This window comes from Alosa sapidissima, chromosome 9, assembly GCF_018492685.1.
Source record: "Alosa sapidissima isolate fAloSap1 chromosome 9, fAloSap1.pri, whole genome shotgun sequence".
NCBI lineage: Eukaryota > Metazoa > Chordata > Actinopteri > Clupeiformes > Clupeidae > Alosa > Alosa sapidissima.
In genome coordinates, this window is record NC_055965.1 from 21,599,459 (window position 1) to 21,621,075 (window position 21,617).

General features: G+C 42.1%; 2 protein-coding genes across 3 annotated transcripts in view; both read right to left on the bottom strand.

The window, feature by feature from the left end:
* The window catches only part of LOC121718035 (NACHT, LRR and PYD domains-containing protein 12-like), a 1,225,568-nt gene that overhangs the window by 764,803 nt on the left and 439,148 nt on the right, over positions 1 to 21,617 (bottom strand). The window lies entirely within an intron of this gene.
* Positions 10,135 to 19,425, bottom strand: LOC121718056 (zinc finger protein 658B-like). 2 transcript variants are annotated; one of them, XM_042102877.1, is made up of 6 exons: positions 19,269 to 19,425; positions 18,951 to 19,023; positions 14,734 to 14,807; positions 14,386 to 14,629; positions 12,804 to 12,929; positions 10,135 to 11,953 (listed from the first exon to the last, which is right to left on the bottom strand). In XM_042102877.1, the coding sequence occupies exons 4-6, from the start codon at positions 14,465 to 14,467 to the stop codon at positions 10,275 to 10,277; spliced, it is 1,887 nt and encodes a 628-aa protein (XP_041958811.1). In that variant the 5' UTR covers positions 14,468 to 14,629; positions 14,734 to 14,807; positions 18,951 to 19,023; positions 19,269 to 19,425; the 3' UTR covers positions 10,135 to 10,274. The 2 variants fall into 2 exon arrangements, with proteins under 2 accessions (XP_041958811.1, XP_041958812.1); XM_042102878.1 differs by lacking the exon at positions 14,734 to 14,807 and having other exon boundaries at positions 14,386 to 14,471; positions 19,269 to 19,424.

Here is a 21,617-nt window from a genome sequence, read left to right on the forward strand (position 1 = left end):
CGCTCTGCGGTACATCTAGTTATGTTTCCCATTGTAATAATGCAATTTTTTATGCTTTGCATGGACGTGCGCTGGTGTGCTTTCATGAATGATAGAAGGATGGTGCGTGCACCTGCCAATATGACTGTTGACATGCGCTCTTGAAATAGCATATGAACAACTCGCCATTGACTTCTGACCAGGTTTAGGTGGTGTATGATAGCGATTTTTAGACAACGCGCCCTCCCTAGGTTGTTAATTGCCACACCCCTGGTCGCAATGTTTAAAAAATAAACGTGCAAAATACCGAATTAAGCTTTGCGCGGGTGAATAACGAGCTTTACGCCATGCGCTGGAGCCCAAAATACAGCCCATAGTTGTATTTAATGTACCTCTTGGTGTGATTTCTGTAGGGAGCTCCTTTCCTTCTCCAGAGCCTGCTGTTCATAAACCAGGCCGGAGTTGGCCGCGTCGTACTCGCGTTTAAGCCCTTTCAAGCTGGCGACGTCCGCCTCAATGGTCTGGCGCAGGGACACCTCGGTCTCGTACCTGACGCAAATCACGCACATCACAACTCGTTCACATGCAGGCGTGTAGGTGCATGTATATTAAATATTTCACGATGTTCAACATATTTACAAGTAGGTCTATTAAATATTACAATAACATTGAGTAGGCCTAACAATTACAGTAAAAGCAACACATATGTGTAACTTCAATATCAGCAACCATATAACACGTATAGAAAGAATATCTGAATTTTATATAAGATATAGGCTATGCACTGCACATAGCCTATGTCGCCTACAGTGCAGGATTACAATAGCCTACTACAGTTCGCATCTTGAGTTGGTTATGGGTAGCCTATAGAACCCATGCACGCCTGCTGTCGATTAGTAAATTGTGGTCAATCTTACTTGGTTTTGAAGTCTTCTATGGCCAGCTTGACGTTGTCGATTGAAAGAACAACTCGCGAATTCTCCAGAAACATCATCATCAGCTACGGAGTGAGCAGAGGGAGACAGAGAGCCGGGTGAGACATTGTCGTTTCAATTCGCCCTTATTGTTTAAACGTTTCAGTTAAAGGGCCCACAAAGACTATTGATCTGAACAAACTCGTTACAGTTTTAAGAACAAACCTTATGCCTAGGTGGCCTAAGGACAACGTCTGTGTTAGATATTGCAGATATTTTAAGAAATGTGAAAACTGGCTTTTCTGCGTGTGTGTGTGTGTGTGTGTGTGTGTGTGTAGTGTACACGCATATAAGTTACACACCTTCTCGCGCAGGGGAATCAGCTGGCTGTCGTAGGCATGCATGTCGTGCGTCACAAACTGCCTGGTGGAGGTGAAGGCGCGCACCTTCTCCTCCAACTCCTGGTTGGTCTTCTCCAGTGTCCGCACTCTCTCCAGATAAGTCGCCAGCCGATCGTTGAGCATCTGCATGTTTTTCTTCCCCTTTCCGGCCGCTGCGACGACCGACCCCTCTCGACCCAAGCCCCCACCGCCGCCCATACCGGAGCCACCAGCGCCGCTACCCATGGTACTACCGAGCATCCCGTACCCTCCTCCTCCTCCTCCTCCCCCACTACTACCACCACCGAGCATCCCGTACCCTCCTCCTCCTCCTCCTCCACTACTACCACCACCGAGCATCCCGTACCCTCCTCCTCCTCCTCCTCCTCCTCCACTACTACCACCACCGAGCATCCCGTACCCTCCTCCTCCTCCTCCTCCTCCTCCTCCACTACTACCACCACCGAGCATCCCGTACCCTCCTCCTCCTCCTTCACTACTACCACCACCGAGCATCCCGTACCCTTCTCCTCCTCCTCCTCCTCCGCCTCCTCCACTACTACCACCACCGAGCATCCCGTACCCTCCTCCTCCACCACCACCACCACCGACTATCCCGAACCCTCCTCCACTACCACTGACTATCCCGAACCCTCCTCCACTACGACCACCGACCATTCCGAACCCTCCTCCACTACCACCACTACCACCGACCATCCCGAACCCTCCTCCCCCTCCACCGCCGCCTACCAGACTATACCCGTTCACCCCGTGGGAGACAACAGTCCCGATACTACTCCGGACTGGGCCCCCGCCATAATTATACCCCCCGCCTCCGCCGCCGTGCACCCCGCCGATGCTGGAGTAGCTCTGGCGACTCCCACTGCCGAAGCCGCTAAACGACTGCGCCGAGAAGCGCCTCTGACCTACTAGAGACATAACTTTATGCTTCACTGACAGAAACTCCGGTACCTACAGAAGAGCGTGGCTGGTGAAGGACCGCGACTGCTGCACTGCACACAGAATTATCCGTAGTACCAGCCTACAAACGTCGTAGGTAGGGGTGCGGTGGAGACACCTGAGCCCAGGTAATATGTACCCCATGCGCGTGCCGTTGCGCCGCGCCCCGCCCCGTCCCTCCTCCATTTGGCCCTCCCTCTCTCACGCGCGCACCACATTAAAGATGGTTGTCATGAATACTCCTCTGGCTCGAGGGCATGTAACAAGTGTTTTGCCAAGCAACACCCACTTCTCATGCACGCAGATCTGCAGTACCTGCTTTTAGTACCATAAACGAAGTCGATGATTTCATGGATCATCCAACACTCACTGTCCCATCATTTGCAGAGCACTGCATTTTTAAGCAGTCTACTCACCCTCCCTTGTCCATTTTTGGGCTCCGTTTTGATACTAGCTGCAACCATAATAGCACATAATTGCATATCACGCCGATAACCCAGTTGTTGTCATTTCACTGTTTGTCGTGTGTGATACTCTTGTTTTGTTTTGTTTCTTTATTTGTCTGACATGCGACTGTTGCTCGCGGATGTGCACTGTCCGTACTCTGTAGGATACTGCTGGTTTGAATTGAAATGTGTCAAGGTGAATGGATCTCCCTCCGGGGACACCCAACTAAATAGTTTTACTACTAAGGCAAAATCCCCGTGCACAGTCCGTTTTCGGAACCCAGGTGTTGGTGAAACGTAGGAATATCAGACTTCACAAGTAAAGATTATCACCGCACACTGGTTTAATATTACATTACACCAGGGGGCGATGATAGTTGTATTACTTGTGTTGAAGAGAGACAACTTGTTCAGAGTAGTCATGACCATGGTCTTCATGCACGTCTTTTTGTGAGTGTGCGCGCAGCGCAATTGGATAGACCAGACACTTTCCCCATCCCCCTCCCTTAGTTTTGTTCATGGATAAGTCTGTCCCGACTCCCGACACTAGACGAAAGACCATATGCACTGCTGCAGAACGTAACCTTTATTACACACATTTGGGTTCATATTTTCCTCAAGCACGTTCAAGTGTCCTCTCGCTAATAATTGTGCAACATGTTGAATAGGCCTATTCTATAAAGTGCGATACGTTTTGATATGTCATTTGGCGATACACCTTCTCTTAATAGATTTCCTAGTCGTGACAGCTGACTGACAACGCGACGCAGAGTTTCTAAAACGCCACAGAACTCAGAGCTGGCGGCGTTCTCATACTAGACACGTTGGTCCCGCGGCGGTGACGCTTTAAGATGTGGTTCCCACGCTCCGACTTGCGCGCCTGCTGTTAAATCACTTGGCCCGGAGTTCACTTACTCTGCAGAACCCAGAATAACGACATGCTATGTATGATTTGTCACCTCAGTAACATCGGTGCTATTTTGTGTCTCACTAGCGGTGGTCCATTTACGTGTTGTTCAGGCGTTGTGTGTGTGTGTGCGTGCGCGCGTTTCATCTCATGCTGGAGGGAGGGGGAGAGATTCAGATACATATATACACTCTCACCCACACAAACATATAAATGCTCTCACATCTCAAACCTTCTCTTTCTCTCTCTCTCTCTCTCTCTCTCTCTCTCTCTCTCTCTCTCACTCACACATTGCCCATTTCTTGATCTCTTGCACACAACGACTAAACATACTTATTTTTCTTCTTAACTCAACTGCACAAATCAATTTCACACCTGGCGTTGCACTGGCAAACAAGGGTGTACAGTGAGTGTGTCAGGAATGCATAATTAGGCCCTATCTAAAACCTGTGTTTTTGTAAAGGTATGAAAGCGTCCAAAGAATTGTTATTATGCATAGGCCTACCTAATACCTGCGTGTGTTCGTAAAGTAGGCAAGGGTCTGAATAATTCATATACATCGGGGAAAATAAGTATTGAACACGTCAACATTTTCAGTAAGTATACTATCCGGCAGCCATGGGGTCAGGTTTGTCGGTTAATTTTTTTTTTTTTTTGCAGAATCTTGTAGACCAGGGGTATCTCTTTAAGATTTAGGAGGGTGCCCAGTGATATACCTTGGGCAATTTTGTATATTAACCCTTTCTTGTTCAATGAATTGAGGTAAGAAACTACAGGTGAATAGGGTAAAAAAAAATAACTAGCAGATATCACTATGAAACTTTCCCAGTTGATTATTTACATTAATATGGAAAAAAAATGTATTACAAGTTATCTGAAATTTAATGTTTGAATATGCAAATTAGGCACAATCTAATTAAATATGTGCTGATTTGCATAAAGTTTAAAAAGAAAAAATCTGAACATTAGATGAAGCCGTGTTCAAAATTACTTTTTCATTGTGTTTACATATTAGATGAAAAGTATTTTACGCAGGAAATTTGTATTACAAGTTTAATATTCAACACATTGGACAAGAAAGGCTTAAAGGAGAATTCTGGTGTGATATTGACCTAAAGTGTATCGAAACATGATACCGAGTGTGAACGTATGTCTCATAACCCATCTCGGCTTGTCCCCTGCATTCCAAAATCTGGCGCTAGTTAGCCGATGCTACCAACATCTTTTTCAATAGTGGTGCTTCGGCATCGGGCTAGCCATGCAAATAAATCACTGTTTTACACCCATTTACGAGGCTCAATGTATCTCCACACTTCATTGGTAGACTTCTGAGGGCCCTGACATTTAAAACGAGACATTGAGAACTTTGAAAAAGCACTGGTAGTTTACTTACAAGACGATTTATACAGACAGTATCTTCACGAAGTTTAGCGTTTGCAGCCATCTTGAATTTAGTCACGATAAGTCGAGCAACGAGTAAGAATGAACAGCTATGATAAGGGATCAGATTCCAAAAATAATTCAGTGGAAATGCATGGATTCCAGTTGCTGCTACTGGAAGAAACTGGAATCCATGCATTTCCACTGAATTATTTTTAGAATCTGATCCCTTATCATACCTGTTCATTCTTACTCATTGCTCGACTTATCGTGACTAAATTCAAGATGGCTGCAAACGTTAAACTTCGTGAAGATACTGTCTGTATAAATCGTCTTGTAAGTAAACTACCAGTGCTTTTTCAAAGTTCTCAATGTCTCGTTTTAAATGTCAGGGCCCTAGGAAGTCTACCAATGAAGCGTGGAGATACATTGAGCCTCGTAAATGGGTGTAAAACAGTGATTTATTTGCATGGCTAGCCCGATGCCGAAGCACCACTACTGAAAAAGTTGTTGGTAGCATCGGCTAACTAGCGCCAGATTTTGGAGTGCAGGGGACAAGTCGAGATGGGCTATGAGACATACGTTCACACTCGGTATCATGTTTCAATACACTTTAGGTCAATATCACACCGGAATTCTCCTTTAATATCGAGAATTGCCCAAGGGATATCACCGGGCACCCTCTCTAATCTTATTGAGTTACCCCTTGACAGCAAGAAACAGCAAAAAAAAAACGTTAACCAACAAAACCAGGTTCACCTAAATTATGGCATTTGGCTGCCGGACTATACTTCCAGCGAGGATATTTGCATTTAATGTCCATAAGTACAGTTATGAGTAAAAATGTGGAATGGCACAGGGAAAAAGTATTGAACACGCCTACTGAAATTTCTTAAATACTTTGTGGAAAAGCCTTTTTTTGTAATGAGAGCTTCAAGGCAATTCCTGTATGACGAAACTAATCAGTCACAGTATTCAGGTGTGATTTTGGCCCATTCTTTTAAATAGATAATATTTTAATATTTAAGATTCCATGGGTCACTCTTGTAAATCCTGATCTTTAGTTAACTTCCAAATCTGTTCAACTGGATTTAAGTCAGGGCCTTGATTTCCTTTTTCTGAAGCCAATTGAGTTTCCTTTGCTGTGTGCTTTGGATCATCGTCCTGCTGGAAGGTCCACCCACATCTCATCCTCATTATCCTGGTGGATGGCAAGATTAATGGCTCAAATGCCTCTATTCTTCATTCCTTCAACTGTATGAAGTCTGCCAGTACCATGAGATGAAAAACACCCCCGCACCGTGATGTCTCCACCAAACCTCACTGTTGGTGGTATTTTAGGGTGATGCACAGTGCCATTTCTCCTCCAAATATGGTGTGTAGTATGACTAGGGATGTAACGGTATGAAAATTTAACCTCACGGTTATAGTGACCAAAATGATCACGGTTTTCGGTATTATCACGGTATTTCTAAAAGTGTGTTCAATATGTTCAGAAAGCACTGATAGGCCTACACAAGCTGAAATAGTTTCAAAAAGTGTCCCGTTCACTTTTTCTTCATGTTCAATTGGCTATGTGCTTATAGCTTAACTTACCCTACCATAACTTGGAGTTTGCTATTTCTGTTATTTGGATGCAATGAGTGAGACCAAAGTAAGCGTTCAAAATAAAACTTTAGGCTGTATTCTCCCGATAACATGAGTGGAATGGATTTAATGTGGACGCGAACATAAAAAGACGCAGAGTGGCTACATGATACAGTGCACATTTTGCGGTGAAAAAGTTCCGCCTTTTAAAATCAGGTGTAGCCTAATCCGAATCGTAGTGTACTGTATGTCAAAAGCAGGCTCGGATGAAGCTGGGATAGATTAAACACACGGTTTCCACACCGTGGTAATTAACAGTGATAATCATGATGTTTGAAATGAAAACAGTAATTATTACTGTCAACATTTTTATCACGGTTTACCATTATACCGGTAATCGTTACATCCCTAAGTCTGAATCTTGTACATGGCTGATTGACGATGCAGTGATGTGTACTGCTTTTGTGTACTGCTTTTTCTTAGCGTGTTCAACCCTGTGCCATTCCACATTTTTACTCATAACTCTTATGGACATTAATGTTTTTATATTTTAATATGTGTGGATTACCTATGTTAATACTAATGTCTGGAGAAAATTTCATGTGAACAGCCTCACTGGAAGTATACTTTCTGAAAAAAAATGTTGTCGTGTTCAATTATTTTCCCCGCTGTAATATGGGTGATATTATGTGGCAATACTACTTTCATAATTCTTATAATACGTGTGATATTATGTGGCAATACTATTTTCATCATTCGTATAATACGTGTGATATTTTGTGGCAATAATACTTTTATTATGGGGGTTTGGCTGCAGACACTTTTGTATCTCACCATAATTGGCAAGTAATGTTGTGTCTGTGTGTGAACTCGCAACTTAAGATCTTGCCAATTTCCCAGGCTATCGGCTCTCTCAGTGTGTGTGTTTGCACTTGGAATTTCAGCTATCTCTGATTCCTTGTGTGTGTGCACTTGGAATTTGAGCTACTGTATCTCTTAGGCTATCTTGATCTATGTGCGTGTGCACTTGTATTTCTCGGGCTATGTGTGAATGTGATATGTGAATACATGAACTCAGGTGAAACTCCCTATGCCATCTGTCATTGCATTAGACATGTGGCATGTCAGCAGGTTTAATGTGAGAAAACAGTGTCTTTGAGAGAGAGATAGAAAACAACATAAGGCATCCATGTTGTGTTGAAATGTATTTTATTGATCCTTAAGCCCATCATGTAAGAGAGCCTACCTAAATCAAAAACCATGACACCGTACATTCACTGAATCAAGGGGGGGGGCAAGAAATATTATACAGAAAATACAATTGTAGGCTAATATAGTTACCAGGCCCACATAAGTTAAAAAAACAAAAAGCTTCAGGGGATGTCCCTGTTACTTAAAGGGAAATTCCACCATTTGGGGAAATACACTCATTTTCCATCTCCCCTCGAGTTAAACAATTGAGTTTTACCTTTCCCCAGTTCATCCAGCCCTTCTCTGAGTCTGACATTAACACTTCTAGCTCCAACTCATTGAATCAGATTAGACCGTTAGCTTATAGCAGAGATGCTAACGGTCTAATCTGATTCAATGAGCTGGAGCTAAAAGTGCTACTGTCAGACTCAGTACGGCTGGATGAACTGGGGAAAGGTAAAAGTCAATTGTTTAACTCGAGGGGAGGTGGAAAATGAGTTTCCCCAAATGGTGGAGCATCGCTTTAAAGGACAATTCCGGCACAAAATGAACCTAGGGGTTAACAACACGAGTTCGACCGTTCTCTAGGATGTTTTCATGCTAATCGAATGTGACCAGTTTTATTGCAAACCGCTAATTAGCTTATAATGCTAGTATTAAGGGCAAAGACTCAAGTAAAAAGAAATCAATATTTCTATACCACTAACAAGGCTCAAAATAGCACCACACTTCGACGGTAACATAATGAGGTTTTTTTTATCATTCATTTATTTCTATTTTTTAATATTATGATCTTTACCTTTAAACTTTAAACCATTATTTCACTATTGCCCCTTTATGCTTTTATTAGCTATTCCTGTTTGCTTTTGTTTATGTAAAGCACATTGAATGACCTCTGTGTATAAAATGCGCTATATAAATAAACTTGCCTTCACTTGGATTGAGGGCTGTCCCAATGTCACATTTCAAAGTGTGTGAGGGTTTGAGAACACACTTACCAAACCCTTTCCGTGAAGTGCTGTCCCAATTCTCACAGATTCACTCATTTAGCACTCGAGATCAATTAGGTCTGTCAGTCTTTAGTCCTTAGTCCTCAGGGCTCACTTTAGGATTGGCCCACAGTGACCTGGAGAATGTTTCCAATCTTCCTCAAAGCTTGTCATGCTGCCCATGTGTGTATGAAGTATTTATACTTGTTCATGTTTGAATGTGTCCACACTTACTCTAATTCTGATGGTGTGAGGGCAGGAGAGGGTGGGTGGAGGTGTGAACTGAGAGGTGATGGGGCAGGAGAGGGTGGCTAGAGGTGTGAACTGAGGGTTGATCATTTTCCCATACTTCCCCAAAGATTTTTCATGCAATGTGTTTGTGTTAACGCACTATTCATACTTATTTAGTTTAGACTTCCCACATGTTTGAAAATGTCTTCCCTAAATAGCTCTACACTTTTGATGTATGATCGATAATGAGCATGAATCGTCTCGGCCAATCAAACAAAACAAATAAATAGTTCCATAGAACCCAATTGTTGTATAATGATAGATAATGAGCATGAATCAGACCTGCAGAGCAGTGGGCTGTGTGACTATACAGAACATAGGAACTGACCATCAAACATGTTAACATGCAGGTGCAGACACCTCAGAGACAGCATGAGACTGAACCACTGGTGTCTCTTCAGAGATGACACCTGAGTAAATACCTTTCCAAACTGAGAACACAGACATGGTCTCATCTAAATGGATCATCTGATGTACCTTTAAATTACATAATTTAATGCCATTTAATAACAGAAGACTTTCAAGCAGTCAAGTTTATTCAGCACATTTCATACACAGAGGTCATTCAATGTGCTTTACATAAACAAAAGTAAACAGTAATAGCTAATAAAAGCACAGAAGGGCATTATTGTCAAATAATTCCAAACTGAGAACCCAAATATGGTCTCTCCTCTAAAGCATTCATTCTCAAAGTGGGATCCGGGGACCCCCAGGGGTCCGCAGCACATTGTCAGGGGGTACCTGACAAAGTTTGCTACAAAATATGAAATTGTCTTATATGGCGAAAAATGCTACAGTATCAGTATTTGCCCATTGATCTGCTGATACGTTACATCAATACATCAAAACACTTTACTATTAATTAACCACGAATAAAATGAAGTTATGTGAAGCAAACACTATGTGTTCAACACAATAGGCCTACATTTGACAAAGAAACAACAATCCTTAAAAAAAAAATCCTACATACTGTCAAAGTTTGCTAACATGACTATTGTGGTATTAGCACTCTATGATTTTAAAATACATATAACATAAGCATCTAAAAGAAAAAAGACTATACAACTACATGATTAACTTAAGTTTTATGTGTTGCGATTATGAGGGGTCCTTGGAGAATTTTCCACTCCATGAGGGGTCCCCGGCCCACAAAAGTTTGAGAACCCCTGCTCTAAATGGATCCTCTGATGTACCTGGAAATTAGAAATCATTTAATGACATTTAACAATAAAAGATTTTCTACCGAAGGACTACCGAGTATGGATCCTCTGGTGTGTCTTGAGATGAACTGCCTGAGTAAAAGTCTTTTCACAATCTGAACAGTGATATGGCTTTTCTCCAGTATGCATCCTCTGGTGTGTCTTGAGAGAACTGCTTACACTGAAGGACTTACCACATGTAGTGCACAGATATGGCTTTTCCCCAGTATGTGTTCTCTGATGTACCTTGAGACAAAATGGCAGGGCAAAAGTCTTTCCACACTCTGAACACGGATATGGCTTTTCCCCAGTATGGATCTTCAGGTGTGCATTTAGATAAACTAACTGAGTAAAAGTCTTTCCACAATCTGAACAGTGATATGGCTTTTCTCCAGTATGGATCCTCTGGTGTTTCTTGAGATAACTGCTTTCACTGTAGGACTTACCACATGTAGTGCACAGATATGGCTTTTCTCCAGTATGTGTTCTTTGATGGGCAGTGAGGTTGCTGTTGGTTCTGAAACTCTTCCCACATGTAGTGCACAGATATGACTTTTCCCCAGTATGGATTTTCTGGTGTTTCTTGAGATGAGCTGCCTGAGTAAAAGTCTTTCCACAATCTGAACAGTGATATGGCTTTTCTCCAGTATGCATCATCTGGTGTATCTTGAGATAATTGCTTGCGCTGAAGGACTTCCCACATGTAGTGCACAGATATGGCTTTTCTCCAGTATGTGTTCTCTGGTGTTTCTTGAGATGAACTACCTGAGTGAAACTTTTTCCACAATCTGAACAGTGATATGGCTTTTGTCCAGTATGTGTTTTTTGATGGGTAGTGAGCGCACCGCTGGTTCTGAAACTCTTCCCACATGTAGCACACTCATATGAATTTTCTCCAGTATGGAACTTCTGGTGCGTCTTGAGAGAGCTGCTTTGACTGAATGACTTACCACATGTAGTGCACAGATATGGCTTTTCCCCAGTATGGATCCTCTGATGGACAGTGAGGTCCCTGTTGGTTCTGAAACTCTTCCCACATGAGGCACACCGATAGGACTTTTCCCCAGTATGGATTTTCTGGTGAGTCTTGAGGTGACTGCTTTGCCTGAAGGATGTACCACATGTAGTGCACAGATATGGCTTTTCTCCAGTATGGGTTTTCTGATGGCCAGTGAGCTCACTGCTGGTTCTGAAACTCTTCCCACATGTAGCACACTGATAGGACTTTTCCCCAGTATGGATTTTCTGGTGAGTCTTGAGATTAGACGACTGAGTAAAAGTCTTTCCACAATCTGAACAGTTATATGGCTGTTCCCCAGTATGCATCCTCTGGTGAGTCTTGAGATTACTGCGTTGGCTGAAGGACTTACCACATGTAGTGCACAGATATGGCTTTTCCCCAGTATGGATCCTCTGGTGAGTCTGGAGTTCACTTGCCTGAATAAAAGACTTTCCACAATCTGAACACTGATATGGCTTTACTCCAGTATGTGTTCTTCTCTGATGGTCAGTAAGAGCTGCGCTTGTTCTGAAAGTTTTTTCACACTCTGAACAATGATATGGCTTTTCTCCAGTATGGATCCTCTGGTGTACCTTTAGACACAATGCCTGAGCAAAAGTCTTTCCACAATCTGAACAGTGATATGGCTTCTGTCCAGTATGGGTTGTCCGATGTGGGTTGAGATCTGACCCCCTCTTGAAACTCTTCGTATTTGCGATCCTTTCAACAACTGTAATATAAGAAAATGATTAAAACACATCATCTCTTCCTCGTCCTACAGAAATGAAAATGTTATCTTTCTCCACTTAAGGATTAAGAGTAAAAGTGTCTAGCTATGAGAATGTCAACATAGGCACAGATACATGAAGTCAAGAGCAGAGGACCATGTTAAAGATGACAAAATACATCCTATGATTTAAATATGTTCATAAAATATGAGATAAAGAATATAAAGAACTCATCACACCCATGATTTTCTAATACAAACTTTTAAGAATCAAACTTGCAGGAGAGAAATCATGGTCATTTTCTCTTTGAGGCACATTGTGTTAAGATTATTTTTTCTTGTTTTGGCAAGTAGCCAAAGCATATAATAAGAGGGGTCATGCATTGTCCACCAGTCAGTATTGGAAAATAAGTCCTGGCCATATTGAAGGATGTGACTGTCCTGTGTGTAGGCTGTAGCCAGTAACTTATACGGCAGTCTGAAGAGATTGGAGGCACGCTGATCACATGATCAAAACTGATCATATGTCCCAACCATACCAGTCAACATTGATCTTAGAAAATAAGAGAGATCGTTTTGCGTTGGTGTCTTGTCGCCAAAAATGAGTTGATATGGCAAGCTGGTTAAACGTGACAGTCTGTAGTAACCTATTCTCACAGGCGATAAGCAGCCATGTTCCACACACCAACACAAAACTAATTTTCAAGACCTAATTTTGTCAGTCAAACAGCTAATCAACAATAATCCCACAGATCAACAGAGTAATCAACTATGAAAGTATACAGGTAATCGCTACTTGCGGCCCTAATGTGTGCGTGTGTGTGCGTGCGTGCGTGTGCTTCTAGTTCCTTACTGGTCTCGGGCTGTTCTGCATCTCCATTGGTCAGCATCTGCAGGTCCGTCCCTCGCTGTCCTTGTGGTCTACAACAGTCCACCAGCACCACTGATACCCTTTTCATCTGGGCCAGAGACACGGGCTCTGTAGGGCAAGGCAATTAAAAATTAAGTTGGGCCAGATTTTCAAACCAAGAAATTGAGCTGGGTCAGACATTTTCAGTGGCTGGTAGGGTAAGCAGCAGATATGATGACACATTTTACATGTTAATTAACACAAATTAATGTAGGCCTATTGAAAAACAAGTAGCTAAGTAGTTTGTTTATCGTTTTCCTTCTGATTTCTGTCACATTGGACACAGGCACATCAAAAACAGCTCCAACATTTTTTCTGCTTGTTTCAGATGTGTGTTTGGAAACAGTCACTCTGAGCTGGCACTTTCAAACTGTTCGTAAATTCATGTTGGTGGAATTATTGTTTTTTTATTTAGAGTGCACACTGACATTGAAGGGACAGAGTGTGACATCAGACAAACTGAAAACAACGGCAGACTGTTTGAGATAGAGATAGAGAAATTACAGTTTTGAGGAAATAGGTCAGATTAAGGATTTATCTACTCCGCTGTGCGTTGAGAATAGCCCTGCTGGGTCAGTTTTGAATTTGACTACAGCGCAAATGTTGGGGTATAAATTGTATGTTGGAGCATAAATACTTGCTTGTGAAACCCAATTGTTATTAATCTTATACTGATACAAACATCAAGTTGGTATTGTTTTTAATATAAAATAAACATACCAAGTAGCCTGGTGGGCCATCCTATATCATTGAAATGTATAGTCTGGCATCGAACCATTCATCTCGCTTAATCCAAGGGGCGGGCAGAGAATTGTCTTTCAAACTGCCTAGGCATGCAATAGGCCAGCGCTACGACCATATCCATATCCGGTCGGCAAAACAGCAAATACATCCTTCTTCGAAAGGAATGACTTAAGTGCATTGTGTTGCTCAACTTTCAAAGAAAGTTGTGAGCAAGTCCTTGTTGTTCACCGTCGCAGGACTGTCGTTACCCTGTTAAGCCCGCCTTAAGACTCTCTAACAAAATAGAGCGCTGTGATTGGATGAGGTCCACGGCGTCAGCCAATAGAAATCCCTATGGTTTGATACTAGACGTACAGGCTGAGCAAATCAATTTGCTGCCGCTAGGGTGCGTCTAGATTTCTAGGCTACATACCAAGAGCTTTTTGAAATCATTTGAAACTAATAAGAGTTTGACTTAATTTTAAGACATCTCACCAAAACAAATTTGCTTAACACACTTAGAGGCAAATGTGCTTGTTTTCTTGATAATTGTGTCTATTTATATTGCATTTTAAATACATTAAATCTTGAATTTCCCCTTGAGGATCAATAAAGTATCTATCTATCTACAATGTTGCTAACAGGAGGCACTGATACATGAAGTCAGATGCAGGAGACAACAAGTGTAACAGACAGCTAATATTGTGTAATGATTTAAGTATTCCCACAAAATCTAATCTAACAATGTTAATAACTAAGAACCCCTCCAGGTTTCCCTAATACAAACATTTAAGCTTCTTACTTGTAGTTGAGGAGACATCCTGGTCATATTCTCCAGAATCAGAATCGTTTTCCTCTATAATTTCCACTGGTGTGAAATCCATTTCTCTGTAGGTAGATGAAATTTGTGTCTCAGTCTTACAGTTATTTTACAATATAGTCTTATCTTCCAATTTACTGGTCAAAATATGCTTATGGAGGAAATAATCAAACTCCTCTTCTTTGATATCCTTCTTTCTTGGTATTAGTGGTTCTCTCCAACTTCCCTTCAGTTTAAAGACAACAAAATGTACAGTATGTATCTAACCAAAGAACTGTATAGTTGTTCTTGTGATGACATACACCTACACTCTGTACTTCCACAGCATACCTGTGACCACCACTCTCTGCTAGAAGACCTTTATCTGACCTGTTGGCATCCTGGAGTCCATTTTACCCAATCAGCTGCAAGAATACAGTATTTGCATTACAAATGATGACAAATCATTATTGGTTAGACAATTATGATGATACTCAGGTGGGCATGTCTATGGATTAACCTGCACACAGAACACAAAGGAGTGTATATGGGAGTGGGGTGGAGGTGTGAACTGATTGGTGATGGGGGTAGGAGACTGCAGATGGGGTGGGGTGGAGGTGTGAACTGATTGGGGGTAGGAGACTGCAGATGGGGGTGGGGTGGAGGTGTGAACTGATTGGTGATGGGGGTAGGAGATTGCAGATGGGGGTGGGGTGGAGGTGTGAACTGATTGGGGGTAGGAGATTGCAGATGGGGGTGGGGATGTGAACAGATGGTGATGGGGGTAGGTAGGGTTGGACACTGATGAGGGGCTGAATGACATCACACCTGCAAAAAGTGTGATAACTTAAAAAGCATAGCTATGCATATGTTCTTTTTAACGGCACAAATCAGCACAAACGATTGAGATTTTTTTCTGTGAGTTTTGGACATTGATAGTGGGCTAGTGATGTCACACGAGTAATAAATAAACCATATTTATCATAGTAGCACAAATGTTTCTTTTGACGGCACAAATCAGCACAAACGTTTGAAACTATTTTGGGGAAATTTGGACATGTATGGGGGGCTGAGTGAAGTCACTGGCCAGAAAATGTAAAGTTTAATTACTTTATTACTTTTGAATAACATGGGGGGCCAGCTTCACACAGGTCAAAAATTATAAACTTTAATAAAAGGTTAAACAAATGTTTTGTGTGTTTTCTTTAGAACATCAACTATGTTATATTTCTGAAATATACATCTATTGTGACATATTTCTATACTACATAAATAGAGATGCACCATTTTCTGGCCCGATACCGATTTTTCATAGAGTTACCGATACCGATTTTAGCAGATTCCAATTTCATTTCTTCTAACCATTTTATAGCACACACACAAATAGTTATTTTCTATCTTTCCTTTGATAGAACATTACATTACATTACATTACATTACATTACATTTGGCTGACGCTTTTTAACCAAAGCGACTAACAACATGGTAAACAGTAAGTTTTAGAACAATTCTCACAATTTTAGGACAGTTTAAAAGAACATTAGAGTACAGTAAGAATAAGTGCGTCGGTGAGTGCTGTTTTTAACAGTTACTTGTCAGTTTAAAACGGCTGGTGAGTGCTAGGATCAGTAAGACTTGTTGTAAGTGTTGCTATGAGAGTAGATGTTCTCTAAAGAGCTGGGTCTTCAGGAGTTTTTTGAAAGTGGAAAAGGATGTCCCTGCCCTTGTAGGAACTGGCAGTGTGTTCCACCAACGAGGAACAACAGATGAGAAAAGTTTGGATTGGCTTGAGCGTACCAGTGGTAGAGCTAGACGTCGTTCGTCAGAGGAGCGCAGCGGTCTGGAGGTAGTGTAAGTCTGTAAGAGGGCATTCAAGTAGGTGGGAGCAGAACCGGAGACTACTTTGTAGGCAAGCGTTAGAGACTTGAATTTGATGCGGGCCGCCATAGGTAGCCAGTGTAGCTGGATGAGCAGCGGGGTAACATGTGCCCTTTTGGGTTGGTTGTAGACCAGGCGCGCCGCCGCGTTCTGGATCATCTGAAGTGGTTTCACTGCGCAGGCTGGGAGACCTGTCAGGAGGGCATTGCAGTAGTCGAGTCGTGAGATGACTATTGCCTGAACCAGAAGTTGGGTAGCATCTTGAGTCAAGTAAGTCCTGATTTTCCGTATGTTGTAGAGTGTGAAACGGCATGACCGGGCGACTGAGGCAACATGATCTGAGAAGTTTAGTTGGTTGTCAAGAACAACTCCTAGATTTCTTGCAGTCCTGGTCGGTAAAACAGACAGTCATCAACAACAGACAAATTTGATGTTGATGTCGTGGTGTATGGTAGGTTTAGCTGGGATGACCAGCAGTTCAGTCTTTGAGAGGTTCAGCTGGAGGTGGTGTGCCTTCATCCATGTAGCTATGTCTGAAAGGCAATCCGAGATCCGTGCTGAAACCAGGGGGTCGTCAGGTGGAAAGGACAGATAGAGCTGTGTGTCGTCTGCATAGCAGTGGTATGAGAAGCCGTGCGAACGGATAATCTGTCCCAAGGAGGTGGTGTAGATAGCAAAGAGGAGGGGGCCCAGCACTGAGCCCTGGGGGACCCCTGTGGTGAGATGGTGAGGTGCGGATAGCTGACCAAGCCATGATACGTTAAACGAGCGTCCTGTGAGGTAGGATTCAAACCAGGAGAGAGCAGAACCGGAGATTCCCATGTCAGCGAGTATAGAGAGAAGGATACGGTGATACGGAGAACATGTTAATATAGACATGTAATCAACTTATCAATAATGAAATGGCTGTTAAAAAAAATGGAACTTGTGAGCAGACAGATTCTTCTTCAAGTCTAACTTCAGCTGCAGTATCAAATTATGGATTAAGTTAAGTTATGGAACACCCATTTTATTCTTCTCACATCCAATATCCAACTAAAGATATAAGAACAATTTTCATGATACATTTGAACATGCTACCATGTAACATATTTTCATATGCATTGATGAATTTATGGGAGGGCGAGGGAAAAGTGGTAGTAGCCTAGGCTATCACGCAAACACAGGGGAGAAGTGCTAATAGCGATTAGGTGCTCCACCATATGAAAACAGTGCACGTCTGTTTTGCAGTTAGATGCATCAATTAGGCTATAGAAACTTTCAGAGACGGCTGATTCAGTATTCAGAGCATCAGTTTTCTTCATTGTAGGCTACTATGTCAAAAGCAACTTTAACGTTTGTTTGCCTTTCTAATAGGCTATCGTTTGTTCACTTTCACGACATCCACTTCTCAATCTGCTAGACTAGGGTATTTTAAGGCATAGCCCTAGTCTACGTGCAATAAATAGTTCGAGTATTTTTTTTTTAAGTGGAGTAGAACTACTAGGGCTACTGTATGTCGCTTCTTGTTGACATCTTATTATGTAGCCTGTGATCGCTAAACTTTGATTATTTTTAATGTCGCAATCGGTTATCTCCGTTCAGCAGCGCTTGTGGTTCAGCTGTGGGCACGCAATTAGCGGCAGTGACGGGCGGTGATGAGCGATGTTTACGTAGCCTAATGAAGTGACAGCTTAGTCAATTCCACGCAGTAGGCCAATGGCAAAGCACAGCGTTTGCTGCATAGAAAAACTCAGTAGCCTATTAGGGCTTTCTTTGTAGCCCTACATCCAGCCCTGAGTGTTGGCCTGGTTGCTAGCTTCTTCAAACTTTGCAAACTCAGCTGGGTGTTGTTACAATTGCGGAGCACGAGTGTATTTGACCGGCATAAAATCGGCATGTCTCAGACTGACCGGCCGATTCCGGTCACCAGCCGATCTATCGGTGCATCTCTATACATAAATAAGAACATACATATATTTTGCAATATATTTGATTCCCTATGAGTGCAAATGCATACCTAATTGTATGTTCCCATGCTATAGGCATATATTTGTAATATATTGGTATCCATAATACACAAATACATAACTTATATATTAACATATATGCAACAGGCATATATATGTAATATATTTGTATCTGGAAAAATATATATTTTAAAAGACGGCCAATTTTGCTATATTTTTAATATTCGACATGTAGCCCATGTGTGTGAGGCATATATTAACACAGCCTACATTACATAATTTACAGGCCTATTGCCATATAGTGCATCACATTTTTGCAGCTCACAAAAACAAATCACAGCACACCGACTAGTAGGAAAAGACAAGAAATAAACAAAACTTAGTGTCTAAAACGCAGCACCTGCACATTCATACACACAAACACATTCAAGAAAACAGCAGTCGACAATCGATTGGCTGTAGGCGTAGCCTCTAAAAAAAGAAACGAGAAACTCAGTTGAGTGCTCTGTGCATGATGCATCTAGGATTCAGTTAGTCAATATGTACATCAGCCTACCTACTAAACATACGCCGAAAACAAGACTCATAAAATGTATGTTCTAGCCAGACGTGAGCTGGTAGAATTACTAAAAGAAAAGTAGGCCTACCGCTACTTCTTTCAGCAAGGACCATGGAACACATAACTTTGTTACACCTTTTGCTTTCTTTACCAAACACAGTATTGTCGTAACATAGGCCTACCTTCTTGCAGTCTAGCAGTTGGGTGAGTAGACAGCGTTCCGCGGCTTCACAAATTCACCAGAATCGCTGAATGCTGGCGAACACAACAGAACCCCATTACATCCAAAGCAATAAACGAGCAGGGATAAGCTTACGCTACACAGCTAGAATAAAAGTGGTCTCCTTCGTGCTCATCAGTCTAGGCATTCCATTCACGTTTCGAAAGCGCACACACACAAACAAATCACTTGGCAACACTTTAGCCCATGAAAAAGACAATAAAATCCCCCTTAGTGCACTGAACCGAAGTAATCTCATACAACAACAGTTTGGACATACCTTGCGCTACAAATAACACGCCGAAACACTGTTGCTGTACTCGTGTGCAGCTAGCTGTGGACGGCTACCGGCATGAGGACCCTTGGTGCCTATACATCTGCCTGCTCTCGATTGCTAACCTCTCCCACCACATTAGAGTTTAGATTCTCTGGCCGAGCCCGACCCGACCCGGCCGGGCCGATATTTCCCAACACTATACTCGGGCCGGGCCTTTGATCGAGCGTTTGTGTGTGTGTGTTTTTTTTTCCTAAATCATTGCTTTATTGGCCTAATCTGATGATAAATCTATTCCATAAACAAAAATACAGGCCTATATATATTAAGCTGAGTAGGCCTAAGTAACAAATGTGCACAAAGTTACACAAAGTTAAAAAAAAAAAAAACAGACGCGACACATGTTGCAGTTCACGTGTCTCCTCCACTCGCTCGCATCACACAACGGGCCTGCTGTGCTGTGCAGCTAAGGTGCAACATGGAGCCTCTAGATGTTAAGGATAAACTAAAAACAGGAGAATTAACTTTGAGCAAGTCTGGAGGAAAGTCTGAGGTATGGAACCATTTCAAACAAGTCGTGGGCAGTTACAACATATGTGTCGGCTTTGTCCAGTGCATTAAGTGCAGCATGCTGCTAGCCTATGATAGCAAAAAAACAGGGACGTCAACGATTAACAGACACATGAAGCAGGCTTGCATTGCCAAAAAGGATGATAGTCAGCCTTCAATGTCCTCTTTTGTTACTATACCAAGTATACCCATGAAGGCGAGGCAAGCCCTCACAGAGAAATGCGTCGAGTTTTGCTGCAGGGACATAAGTCCATTTTACGTTGTAAGTGGCCAGGGTTTCCAGGCTATAGCTCAAGAATTAACTAGATGTACCGCATAGCGGTACAAAATATGACCGCCGCTCAGTCCTGTACATCCATTCCGCGAAAATAAATCATATTAATGAATTTGTCTACATCTTCTACTCCATCCCCCACTCTTGAAACTTTTGTGTATGCTTGTTTGGAATGTGTGTTTGCACACATTCCGCACACAAAGTAGCCTACTGGCGCTGCAAAGGTGAATAGATTTGTTTTTGGGCCAAAAAATTTGTAGCATTGCTATAAAACCTTTAAAATCTCTAAACAATCACAAGTAGGGCAGTTCATCACAGTCCATCCATTGCAACTGGACTGATGAAAGGTACACCTGTAGGCTACATTGTATTTGGGAAAAGCAGAAGGTAGCAGCATAATGTATTTATTTATTTATTATTAAACAAAACAATCCCTGTCAGTTCCATGCAGTTTTCAACAGCTATCAAGAAGAGAGGTCATGTCATGGATTTTTGTGAATGTTTCTTCTTCTACATATGCATACGTTTAGTCATCTAGTTCAAATGATATTCAGCTTTATTGTCAGTTACCTTTGAGTCTGATCAGCTTCAAAAATGAATGGGGTTTCCATAGACAGTGCTACACCTTCCCAACAAGTTTTGTGAGAATTGTACCGGTATCTTTTGTGATATTGTTGACAGCCTGCACCGCAGTAGGGTGCAGGAAGCTTTTGATAGCGTACACCTCAAACGATAAACGCAAAACCTCCAGGACAAACCACTCACAGTGTACTCTCTGAAATCATGAATAGGTCACTAATTTGTGTGTTATTTACGTTTGATTGCATTTCAGATGGCCGGACTTGTTGGTTTCCTGTAGTAGCCTATAGCGTTTTTTTCTTTATTTGTATGTCCGAATATGGGGGGGGGGGGGGGGGGGGGGGGGCATTTTGGTCACATCTGAATATGGTGACTATGGCCCTGAGCTTATTTGGTTCCAAAGTTGTAGTCCTTTTCCTAAGTTGTACTGTCCTTTTCCAGACAGTAGCCAGATTGGATTTGGGGACTTTGAGGGTCCACGTATACCCAATCATAAATATATTGTTTTGTGTTTCCCATAGCCAGTAAAGGTGAAATATTTATCAACCTTACATTTTTATCTCATCTGGTTCAAAATATGCAGTCTAGTCCCTTTTCAGGTGGCGGCCATATTGGATTTGGCATCTTGGTCTTAGGGATCACTGGCTCGGGCGCCCTGACTAAATAATTTCAGTATGCACTCAGCTGCATCCATGCCAAATTTGGTGCTTGTAGATAAATTGGCGAAAACAATGGGGTCTAAGGCCCCATACTACAGTCGAAACTGCTTTTTTGAACAGCAGCCATACTGGAATTGGAGGATTAAGGGGTCCAGATATACTGGGTCAGAAAAGTAAACATTCCTATGTGTTTCCCATGATCAATTCAATTGAAAAAGACATCAATTGAAAAAGACATCAAGTTTGTATTTGTAGCTCATGTGGTTTAAAAGT

What these genes read in the sequence shown, in the direction of transcription:
- LOC121718056 (XM_042102877.1), bottom strand. Translation starts at nt 14,467, where the DNA reads ATGGATTTCACACCAGTGGAAATTATAGAGGAAAACGATTCTGATTCT. An exon ending in GGATGTCTCCTCAACTACAA is followed by an intron (nt 12,930 to 14,385) that starts GTAAGAAGCTTA and finishes CTTGCCCTACAG; the next exon opens with AGCCCGTGTCTCTGGCCCAG. An exon ending in TGCAGAACAGCCCGAGACCA is followed by an intron (nt 11,954 to 12,803) that starts GTAAGGAACTAG and finishes CTTATATTACAG; the next exon opens with TTGTTGAAAGGATCGCAAAT.